The sequence below is a fragment of the Centroberyx affinis genome, unplaced genomic scaffold, assembly GCF_046629955.1.
Source record: "Centroberyx affinis isolate AG114_WGS23_722 - 3 ecotype Tasmania unplaced genomic scaffold, CSIRO-AGI_Caff_v1 ptg006246l_1, whole genome shotgun sequence".
Taxonomy (NCBI): Eukaryota; Metazoa; Chordata; class Actinopteri; order Beryciformes; family Berycidae; genus Centroberyx; species Centroberyx affinis.
In genome coordinates this window covers 80,394-93,042 of record NW_027283178.1, presented here as the reverse complement: position 1 = coordinate 93,042, position 12,649 = coordinate 80,394, and the positions used below count along the sequence as shown (strand labels likewise).

The 12,649-nt window shown below is 38.4% G+C and overlaps 1 protein-coding gene across 1 annotated transcript in view; it reads left to right on the top strand.

Annotated features, from left to right (window-relative positions):
- The window catches only part of rad50 (RAD50 homolog, double strand break repair protein), a 33,920-nt gene extending 21,473 nt beyond the window's left edge, over positions 1-12,447 (top strand). The window contains 7 exon segments of the mRNA XM_071512342.1: positions 870-997; positions 1,981-2,082; positions 3,851-3,973; positions 9,255-9,340; positions 9,462-9,604; positions 10,027-10,160; positions 10,784-12,447. Of these exon segments, the coding sequence (XP_071368443.1) occupies positions 870-997; positions 1,981-2,082; positions 3,851-3,973; positions 9,255-9,340; positions 9,462-9,604; positions 10,027-10,160; positions 10,784-10,970 (903 nt within the window). The 3' untranslated portion in view covers positions 10,971-12,447.
- The last annotated feature ends 202 nt before the right edge of the window (positions 12,448-12,649 follow it).

Sequence of the window (12,649 nt, the reverse complement as noted above, 5' to 3'; positions counted from 1 at the left end):
TGCACAGTTCCAGTTTCATTGTACCAGTTGGTGCAAATAGAGCACTCACACTCTTTCTCAGTTATTTACTTTAACTATTTGTGTTTCATCAAGTTTTAAATATAACTGACAAAATAGTGAAGCACTGTGCTGTTTTACTTTCACATTAAAACACCCACACAATTAAATCGTCCAACACTCTTGATGTCCCTTGCTCTTTTCTGCAAGTAGTCTTTCTGAAAATCGGTGCATTTAGTTTCATTATGACGTGATGCGTTACCACAGGATTAAATCCCTCATCGTCTTATCTGTCCTGTCCTGTATTTGACTCTTTCGAACAATGTGAAAGCTCAGCAGAATTGGCTACAGGTTTACCTCACCGAAAGAAATACTTTGCTGTCTAAATTGTAGGTCAGATAGGATCTAGTGACTTGAGATCACATAATTTATTATAAGATTTCAGTCTTACTTTTTACTGTTATCTTTGAGATCTGCATTTTGATTTACACTGGGATTTAGACTGGGACATTGCACTTTAGAATTTGCATTGTAATTGTAAGAGATTTCAGTCTAGAACAGTGTTTCTATTCAGTTCAAGACTTTATTGTTGACAAGGTTTTCAATAAAAAACACACAATAAAAACACATAACACAATAAAACAAATCACCATAACACATACCATAAGGATAAACATCAGACAGACCCCAATTTTTCCTTTGCCAAGAAGTCACACAACTTTTTTTTTTTTTTTTACTCAGTTCATCTAAGTTGCTTTTTGGCTACGACACTATCAGAACACCCAGCGGCCCCCTGTTGGGGCCCGATCCTCTGGTTGAGAAGTGCTGATCCAGTAGTTGAATTGTGGTCTTGAACTTTTTGTGTTTCTTAGGTCCAGGAGCGCTGGTTGCAGGACAACCTGACCTTGAGGAAGCGCGTTGAGGAGTTGAAGGAGGTGATGGCTAAACGGCAGGCTCTTATGAAAGACATGGGCAACATGCAAGTCATGCAGCTACGCCAGTAAGGCCACTACACTTTTATTAATAATCGCATTAATTGTCAAACCAAATTCCCTTTGCATGTTTTTCATTTTTTTCCTGCTGTGATTCATTACTTGTTTGCCACTTTTGTTTATCACACCATCATTACTGTTGCTCTTGAATTTTTTTACAAAATCAATCTCTTGCAGTTCTGGCATTTAGTTCTCCATAAATTAGTACTTTGCCTTTTGACTTTCACTTTCTCTCTTTCTATTATTATTATGTAATAATAATAATAACTTTATTTGTATAGCACTTTTCAATACAGGTAGCAAAGTGCTTCACAACAGTCAATATAAAACACACAAACAAATCAAAATAAAATAAAAAATAAAACGGGGAACTGACTCTGCAAGCCTGATCTCCTCTGGCAGGTTGTTCCAAAGTCTAGGGGCCCTGACAGCAAAGGCCCTGTCTCCTTTGGTTTTCAACCTAGACCTTGGAATGGCTAGCAACGCCCTACCAGAGCATCTCAGTCTGCGTCCTGGCTCATAGGGGGATAAAAGGTCAGAAATATAGGGAGGGGCCAGCCCATGCCTGGCCTTAAAAGTAATTAAAAGAATTTTAAAATCAATCCTAAAATAAACAGGCAGCCAGTGCAAGGATGCAAAAACAGGGGTGATATGGTCACACTTTTTGGATTGAGTTAAAAGCCGAGCTGCAGCATTTTGAACTAACTGGAGGCGGTGGATTGATTTCTGACTGAGACAGGTATATAGGGAGTTACAGTAGTCGAGGCGGGAGGAAATAAAAGCATGGATGAGTTTCTCCAGATCTGTGACTGAAATAAAAGACTTAACCTTGGCTGTATTTCTCAAATGATAAAAACAAATGTAAGAACACTACATCTTGGCCGATGCTCCAGTGTCATCAGGATCAGCCTGGTGGTGATATTATCAGTTTTCCTCTTTCATAATCTTTTCATCTCATCTCATCTCCTGTGTTCCTTGTGTGTTTGTCCAGAGAGCGACGTGAAGTGGAGCGCAAGTTGGAGGACTTGAAGAAGAACCGCAGCATTGCGTTGGGCCGTCAGAAAGGCTTTGAGGAGGAGATTCTGCACTACAGGTCTGACATGAATATCAAATACAGTTGCGGTTGTTACCTGGAGGCCTTGTCCAGCACCCCAGACCAAGCTGAACTGAATTCAGCTGAAATGTTCATCGCCATGCCAACCTAGTCTCTCACCACAATCTGATCCATGTCAATGCACCTGAACTGTTCATTATACTGCTCATAACGACATACTATGGAAGTTCCTTTTTGTATGATCACATTCTGCATGCGACTATATGTAACACATGTCACCTCCATCTTTGAGCCTGAAATGCATATAATAATAATAATAATAATAATAATAATAATAATAATAATAATAATTAATTATAATAAAATTTATTTGTATAGCACTTTTCTAAAAACAATGTTTACAAAGTGCTTTACATGCAATAAAATCCAAAAGCAGCAATAAAAGAAAATAGGCATAAAAGGTACTATATGAGGTAGACAGGTACAACTAAAAATAAACAAACAAACAGAGATACAATTAAAAACAGATCGAACTTTACATAAAAGTGTGTGCCGAAAAGAAATTCTAAAAAAATAGGAATAAAAGGTAATACAAGAGATAAACAGGTGCAACTAAAAATAAACAAACAAACAAACAGAGATACAAGTAAAAAGTTAATTATGCACATTATAGTTAATTATGCACATTTGCTATGCCCACTAGGGTTGTCGCGGTCTTGGAGTCCACACCGGTGTTATTAGCCCCACACCGGGAATACCGTTATTTTGTATTTTGTAAAATAAAAGCACATATTCAGAGCTTCCATGTTCAAGTTAGGCTACTAAATGATAAATGGACATACTAAAAACATACTGATCATTAATATCTGATCACTAATATGACAGATTAGGATGAATAGGTTTAATTATTTGTCCTTACCTAGTGACAGTAATGTGTCCAGTACAATCTCATGGGAGCCTAAAGAAGGGCAATATGCCAGAATCTGCACTGCACTCACATTAACTCTCTGAGTGTTGAGCAGTGTTATAAATCTCTTACGTTTACAAATGCCGTTAATACAGTTTGGAGAGGAATTTTAAGTTTCACTTTCATTGTAGTGACGCTGACTTTGCTAGCGCTTAGACCCCCTAGTGGCGACAGGCGATGTGGCAACACCGGTGTCAAAATGGCACCACCGTGACAACTCTAATGCCCACCCTGCACATGTGCTTTTGCAGTGGACTCTTTACCTGTGTGAATCTTCTAACTGCAAACATCCTTGTGTCTATAAAATTATTGGCAGCAAGGCAAAAGTGCTGCTTATCCTTTTTACCTTTTATTTATTGATTTATTGTTTGACCTTTATTGTATTGCTATTTATATTCTACTCTGTTTTTGCTATGTCTGTCTATATCTTCTGTATTTTTGATTTGTTTCATTTTTGATTTTATGACTTTTCCACTATTATGCTGCTGCAACAATGCAATTTCCCCACAGCAGTCATTATAGTCTTGTCTCGTCTCATCTCGTCTTATCACATCTCATCTCATCAGTCACTATTGGCCTGGTGGTGACCTAACCAATTTCTCATTTGGCAAACCAAACCAGTGATAAATCAAAGACAGACTTGTTATTTAGAAAATTCTCTTAGAGAATTAGAAAGCTCTTTCATCAGTTAACCACTGAGCGCTTAAAAGATAACAGTAACAGTTTCTCCACTGTGTGTCCAATAATTTTGTCAGTACGGTATTTATTGCTGATGAATGCTGTTTTGCATTGATAATTTGGTTGATGAACTGAATTTTCTCTTGATTTGATTATTTGCAGAAAGGAGTTGCGAGAAGAACAGTATAGCAAAGCTGATGAGCGCTACAGAGACAAGATGATCAAGATGAGGACAACTGAGCTGGTCAATAAAGACTTGGACCTCTACTACAAGGCCCTTGATCAGTGAGTAGTACACACACACACACACACACACACACATATGAAATTAATGTATTCAAATACCGCTCATTGTAGATTTTATATGGGCAGAGAGAATAGTGCCAGCAGAAACTGTGTTTTTATTTATTTTATTTTTTTTTCCTCGGTGCATGAATTGAATCATGGTTTGCAGAAATTGAAACTGATTGCATTATTTGAATTTGTATTGTCAAATTTGAAACTGACTGTAATGGATTGAATTTGAATTTGGACATTATTGCTCTCAACTTTAAACTTTTATTTCAAACTAGTGTAAGGTAAAAATTCAACCCTCAATATTCTTTCAAATTCAGTTCTTACAATTCAGTTTAAATTCTCTGAGACGCACATCCAGGTATTCAGGCAGGCTTGGCTAGCTAGACAAACACTGCTGGAATGGTACAGTAGGTTGCTGGAGATGTGATTAGGACAGTTTTATCACATTTTGTATGTGACTTTCTAGTTTTGTATGTCACTATCTAATATATCCAACTTCTGTAGCTAGCTGTTTATAGCTAGCCTGAAGCTAACTGCTAATGCTTGGTAGGTATGCTTGTAGATACTTGTTGACATCTTAAAACAGTTCTTTGGCGAGGCAAAAGGAGAGAGGGGAGCAAAAGGGAGAGGAAATGAAAAAAAAAGAGAGATGGGGCAGCAAGCAGAATGCAATACTGTATAAAACAACAGAAATCATACAACAATTGACACATGAAAATAAAAAGGATCATTGTGGTGGTGGAAAAACAGTTGAATGTGTCAGTAAGAATGTCCATGATAGCATAAAGCTGTTAATGAGACTAAATTGCCCAGTGTTAGTGATTATTTATGTTAATTGTCCAGTGTTAGTGATCAGATCATTGCAGTCATTGGGTGCAGTACAAATGCATCAGACAATAACACAACACAAAATCATACACAACAGACACCTGTGTGAGAACAGTAAAATCATAGATTATTGTGAGGGTTGAAAACAGTTGTTAGTAGTGGTGGTAAGATTTTGTTTGAACTCTATCAACCCCTTTGAAGTTCATCTGTAGTCTGAGATGCGCACCACAAGGTTTGTTAGCTTGTTAGCTGAGGTCATCTGACTCATGGTGGGGAAACTACATCTGTACCGTCGAAAAGCAGAGTCTGAGCAATAATGTCAATTCTGTTCTACAGACTGTTCCAGGCAGCGGTATCCAGTGTTTTTGAAATTAATCAGCTTAAAGGAGCTACATGTAACATTTTAACAATAAACCATTAGTCCAAAAGAACCCAAATGTTTCTTTAGTAAATGTTTTTAAAGTCACCAAGAATGTTTGTCGTTTTTGACAAAAAATATCGTCTTTGCAAAGACAGCATGTTGGTTAAGGAATGATTTCAGCAAATACGAAAAATCGTTGCACGAAATGCCAATGTAAAACCGTTGCAGAACAGTTCAAACACTGATTGACCCAATTGTTTTTCCGATCGAGAAATCTCAGAGCAACAGAGCAACACCAGACTCTCTGAATCGCTTGACCAAATCTGAAGAGTTGGCGGGACGCAATTCAGGAGTCTGGAACCAGGCTATGGTTGACGTACAAGATTATAGATGAAGGCCGCACACAGTCTATACAATTGTTGAATATTTATTCTAACAGCTCTCTCTTTATCATGTTAAAAGAGAAGGAAATTGAATGTTGTTGATATTTGATGGGATCTGCCTTGACAGGACCTGCTGAAAGGACCTAGTGTTGTGTTATTGGTTACAAGAAGAATAAAGGTAGTTTTTGTCATTGAAACATTTTGTGTTTTCCCCAATAATACGAATCAGAAATAAGATTCAATATGATCTGGAATCAAAAAGCACAATCTGAATCAGAACCAGTGAAATCCAAACGATACCCATATGATGTGTGAAAATTGCACTTAATGTGCTTGGAGGCACCTATCCCAACACTTTGAGAGAGTCTTATGTATGAGATACCATCCATTAGAATGAAAGTGAAGCACATAATGGGTCACTATGTTATAAGGTTGTGAGTCATCTTCTTTGCTTAAGATGTTTTGCTTACCTGTATTTTTGAGATATTGATTTGCTCAATTTCCGGTAGAATTATTTCCCAAAAAGGATACAGCATTTTGCTGTGAAAGCCCTCATATGCGCCGTCACATCCGGTGGCCAATAGTTTTGATTGTCATCTGAGGTGAGGATAAGACTGTAGCAGAGGTTGAAAGGCATCAGTGAGTCTCGGTAAGGAAGTGTGTGCTCACCCTCTGGTTTTAGATACCATCTCTCCATGAGAACAGAAGCATCATTTACCCATGTATGTGGGTGAGTTAATGCATCTGTTTCTGCACTGTTGCAAGCAGGCCTTGGAGGCCCAGCAGACCGTACACCCAGGTCACAGTTTCCAGTACGAAGAAAGAGGTTTCATAATAACATGCTTTGACTTGGGAGGGAGACTAAAGGTTAAATTACTCTTGTGATTGAATTGCTTCCATGACTACTATGCACAGATTTTCACAAATGTGAACTGGTATCTATTATGTTAAAATATGTCAAAGAAATGGCAGAACTCACTATCTCAGGCAAAAGCAAGTATTGCATTGTTGCAAGTGTTGGAACAAATGACTAGGGGTCTAGAAAACTAGAAAATGTCAACACATTGCATGTCACCATGTAATACCCAGCTGCTTTCTAGCTGACCTGGTGGCTTTCCAAAAACTGCACCTGATTCACCTTTAGTAGAGATTGGTCTCTCAATTTAATAACATAGCAAAACAAATCAATCCCCTAATTTATTGTTACAACTCAGTCAACTGTAGCTGAGCTACAAAAAGCAACAAGCAGTATGAGTCTCCAGCTTTTGTTTATTGCATTTAAACCCATTAGAAATATTTTCTTGGAGTCTCCTGTGCAGTCGGAAAACTCTTCATTAACCACACAGCTATCCATTCATTCCACTCTGTAATGTGGTCAAGTTCTCAAAGGACTCAATCACAAAACAAAATGATGCAAATAAAGTAAAACAAAAGGAAACCAAACAAAGCACAAAATAGCATGTTGGAAAGACAGCAGGCCTACCTAATCTGCCTAGGCAAGGCAAGGCAAGGCAAGGCAAGTTTATTTATATAGCACATTTCAGCAACAAGGCAATTCAAAGTGCTTTACATAAAACATTAAAAGCATCGAGACAAAATGAAAAGGATAAAATTCAAATAAAAGAAAATAAAAGAAAAAAAGAAAAATAAAGTTCATTAAAGAGCTAAGAGAATAAAAAAACAAAAAAAATAATAAAAACAAAAAACAACCCAAAAAGTAGGCTAACCGGCACCACCAAAACACCACCAAACAAAAAAATTGAAGAAACCAATTCAAAGAGGGATCCACCACCAGGACGGCTGAGCACGTAATGGGCATAGATGATGCAGACAGATCAAGAGGCAGCCCTACACTGGGTTCCCAACAGCTGGTTCCCATATTAATGCTGTCTGAACTAAAGTAAACTTGGAAGTGTGAAGGGAGGAATTGGAGGGAGCCGTAAATGTCTGCCTGTAGCTTCTCGTAGCATTCAACGTCTGGAGGGAGACAGCACCTTACCGTGGCGGCCGGCCACAGTAGAGAATATACAGGGGAAACACTGGGTTTATGTGACAAGCTCAACAAAGCCAAAAAACAAGCTGCAAAAGCCAAGGCGAGTGTAGCCGCAGGGGGAGAGATACAGCTGCCGAAGTTAGAGGTGAAGCTGCCTGTTTGACGGACAGCCTGCAAGCATATCTCCTACTTATCGAAACGTTCTGAGAAACCATGAAGGTTCAGGGCTTTCAGAAGTTTGTTTTGGGCGGTTCTCAGAAGCACTTCCGATGAAGCACATCCAAGCCTTTAGAGAGAAGACCGTGTCAGTCCTGAACTAGATAGGGCTAGAGTTGGTCATCTGATAGTAAGAATAGATACAGTAGGTTTTGAATTTCGATTTGGACATTTGCAAAGAATTGGCCTGAGTGCAAGTGGAACTTGAAATTCCATTGATATATTTAGAGGATTGGTACCTCAAAGCAAGTTACAGTACCAAGATACTCGTAATGTTAATGGGTCACAGACAGAATGCATTCAGTATAGGTCAGGAGTGTGTACCTAGTGTTGTCACAGTAACCAAAATTTCAATAGTATGTCAATACTGTTGCGAAAAATTTAATTCAGTATTAAATTTTCTAATTTTGCTTGCAGAGCTGACAAAGATGGAAATTTCAAAACCCCCTGTGCAAAGATGTATACAAAGCTGTCCAAGTTAGGTAAAAAGCACCTCAGTGACCATTGTTCTGACATTGCTTGATGGTCTTTCTTGTTTGGTATCGCAATTGGACATTAAAATTGGTATTGAAAATTCTGGTATCATGACAACACAAATTTACCCCACGACTTTAATTTATTTGTACTAATATTGGCCCAATACTTGTTCTCACCTAAAAGTTCAGTGTATAATAATAACTCCAATATGATGACTCCATGTCAAACATGTAAGCAATATATCTCATAAATATAAAACTTTATTCAACTTTTGATCATAATCCACATGGATTAACTTCAGCATAAAAAGCCAATTTCAAACCACTGTTCTTTTGACTAACATAGTACTAAATGCTGTTGTATTTTTTATTTTTCACCTTTTTGTGTATTCTAGTCTAATACCTTTTCCTTAGTAAGTCCAAAGTCATGATCTGTTTCTACAGTATAAGCAATTATTTAAATGTGATATAAATCAGATGGGTAGATAAGGAGTGCTCAGCTTTCTTTCTTTTTTTCTCTTTTTATGAACCATATATGGTTAAACTTTATCACTATGCTGCTCAGGAACCACACAGCAGTTTTTAATCAGAGGTCTCATCAATTACCTAGATTATGGAGGAAATGCTTCTTAGTTTGTAGGGAAATAACACCGAGCCAGCTGTCTCTTCATGTCTATGTATGTCACCATAGTACTGCAGAAATGTATTCAGACCGAAATGAATGCTGTCATCATTTTATCGCCAGATTTGCAGACATGGGGGCTGGCAGTAGTTTGTTGACTAATATTTTCAACCATAGGCCACAGAGCCTGGTTGATTCCAAACTCATCCCATTCTTGCTGTTTGATGTAGCTAATTTATTTTCAGAAGTCCTAAAATAAGAGTTGGTTGCCTGCTAAAGTGTCTGATACAGACGCCAAAGTCAAAATATACCAGCTGCTGGCTGGTGTTAATGAAGGTGTATACAGGATCTAGTCTAGGTTTGTACCCGAGTTCCTTTTGTTTTCCTCAGAACCATCATGAAGTTCCACAGCATGAAGATGGATGAGATCAACAAGATTATCAGAGACCTGTGGCGCAGCACCTACAGGGGTCAAGGTGTGTGCTTTTTTTTTTTTTTTTTAGTACCCAGTATCCCATTCAATTCACTTGATCCATCCATTCACACCTCCCCATCTCCTCTCCCCTCCTCACATTTTCCCTCCTGGCCTCTCTCCAGACATAGAGTACGTGGAGATCAGGTCTGATGTGGATGAGAACTCGTCTGCCGGGGTGAAGCGGCGGACTTACAACTACAGAGTAGTTATGGTGAAAGGAGACACGGCTCTGGATATGAGGGGACGCTGCAGCGCCGGTCAGAAGGTAACAGAGAACACACTTGTAAAGATAAACTCCAGATTTTGAGTCACCATCTGATCAGATCTACTGGGTGTCAAGAGTTTGACTTGTGATTGCTTTTTGGAAATGTTTTAACCTTGTTGACATTTCATTTAGCAAGCCCAGTATCTTGTATTTTTCAGGAATTAGCTAAGGAAATTGAATCCAGTAAATCACAAGTATTAAAGCAACATTTCTGCAACAGGGAGTGCCATACTGCAATTTGAAATTGGGTCTTTAATTTGATTAAATGTAAAGGTATTATAGACAATTGGAGCATAATGTATATATTCAAAATATTTTATAGATAGATATATGGAAATGTCATGCGTTTATTTATTTATTTTTTTCCTTTTTTATTCATTTCATTTTTTCAAATGTGTGTGTGTGTGTGTGTGTGTGTGTAGGTGTTGGCGTCCCTGATCATCCGTCTGGCTCTGGCAGAGACTTTCTGTCTAAACTGTGGGATCCTGGCCCTGGACGAGCCCACCACCAACTTGGACCGAGAGAACATTGAGTCGCTGGCCCATGCCCTCGTAGAGTCAGTACACACTTTTTGTTTATTTGTACATTAAAAAGACATTAAATAGTACATGGGCAAGGAAAAGGCATATTGGGCAGGTGAGGTTTAAAAAAAAAAAGCTTAAAGCAAAACCTCACCTAAAACATAATAGAAAACAGAAAATACAGACAGAAACAATGGGATTTAACAAAAAGACACAACAAGTAACACTGCTGACACAAAACAAGGTACAAAGAGAATAAAAAAATTGAATTCCAAATTAAACAAACAGAACGAAACAAAACAAATGAAAGTCTCCCACACACTCACACACACACTCTTCACCCCATCCCAGGACTGGTTTTGGCTCTTGCTGCAGTACTTTCCTATAGCAGCAACTGTATTTTGGGTTACGAGCAGATGTGAACTCTCTATTCTACAAAGTCATACACATACAAAAACAGGAGCAACCAATAAAGCATTTCTAGCTCTGCTTTATGGGAATTATCAGCACAGTTGGAATGGATGTTTGACCAGTCAGACACTTAAAGCTGAAGCTATCTATGGAAAAACGTTGCTTATTCCAGTGTGACACTGTATTTGTCAGTGTCCCTCCTCACACTGTTTTTTCATCTCCCTTTCCTCTTGCTCACTCTCCCCAGAATCATCAAGAGCCGCTCCCGCCAGCGAAACTTCCAGCTGCTGATCATCACCCACGACGAGGACTTTGTGGAGCTGCTGGGACGGTCCAGCTACGTCGAACACTTCTACCGCATCCGTAAGAACCAGGACCAGAACTCGGAGATCACAAAGTGCAGCATCACCTCCCTCTCCTCTTATCTCCACTGAGGCGGGCAGCAGACTCTTTAACTAAAAGCCTTGGAGAATACACATTATTTTCTAATCTTCTTGCCTTCATAGCAGTTGGGTTTAGTTCATGTTCAGTTCACTCAGTTCAAAATTTTGATAAAACCTGGAATTCAAATATTAATAATAATAATAATAATAATTAAAAAAAAATAATAGAACTGTCATTTTCAACATTTCCTGTTTTTGAATTTTGAAGGAAATCCACTTTCAAATCAGTCCATCTATTGATTGATTTGAAATTGAGTTAACTGTCCATCACAGTATTTTTGAGCCTACCCACAGGAAAGAGACTGACAAATGTCCATGATGCAATGGGCAACATTTTAGATTACACATGTACAGTGTGGACTAACTGTATTCATCACAAAACACCAAGTGCAGTGTGTGCAAGTGTCTCTCCTGACTGTCTTTTCTCCATCCAGCTGGAATGGAAACTACTGAAGGCTCTAGAAGCATCCCATGTTGATATTGTGCTTTTATAATTACCCTGTCAAAACACCAAAGCTGCTTGTGCTTCCTGGCATACTGCTTCCTCCACACTGCCAAGAAAGTACTCGGTAAAGTGGATGCCTCAAAGCAATCCACTAGTCCAAGTGGGACCTGTGATCTCTCTATCTCCTCCTGTGCATGTTTACAACTCTGCAGTGTAGAGGTTATGTGTTAAGATGGTTCTGTTGTTGGTTTAGGACAAGACGTGCCAAATTGCTGTCAAAATCCTCTCATACACTGCGGTATTATTGGTTGAATTTTCTTGGCACAGATGATGCTAGTTTAATTGTTCCCAATGTACAATTTTCCCTAGGTCTGTTACTATTTGGATGGAGAAACCAAAGAGTGTACTGAGCAGAACACTTAAAAAAAAATGGAAAATAGAACACTGGAACCTCACATATGAGGATCTATTTACCTGTTCATGAACTCAAAACCTGAAAAACAAACTCTGAAGTCCACCTTTGGCTCAAAATAAAGAGATGCATACTTTAAAACCAAGTCACTGAGACAGAAATTTTTTTACTTTCAAAACGTTAACAGTGAAAAACAGTTTTTGACCATGTCATTTCAGTTCTCTATGGTTTTGTAATTATAATTTGTTAACTTATTTCCTTGCTTATATGATGACTTCATCATCCTGACTCATGATATTCAAACCTAATTGGCATACAAAAACTAACACCAACGCCCAGGCTCTCAATCCATATCCTTAATGGCCTAGACAATAGAGCAGCTTGGAAAATGTTGCTTTACTACAGTGTGTAGACATTAACATAGATCACAGTCTGAGGAAATGCAGTTATCCCAGTTCCACACCACTTGATAGTGTTGATCTCTTGATAGTGCTGATCTTAATGATACACTACAGAATACTGTTCTGAGATATCCACTTGTAAAACAAATTGTGTTAATTGCTATTGAAGTGTTTTTGCAAGCTCTTAAATCTTTTCATGTTGTTCAAAATCTCTGCTCCATTTGTGAGCTAATAAAGTTCAATCAATAAGTCACTTCTGAAGTGCCCAAGCTATTATCTCTGAGTGTCTCTTGTTCCAAGTATTAAGGATGCAGAGCAGTACGTGGTTGCTTGTTAGGAGAGAGAGATTATATTGCTGGTATTGCAACCGCTCTATAGATCCGCTATTCAGAGAAAAGTCGCTCAGTTTTGG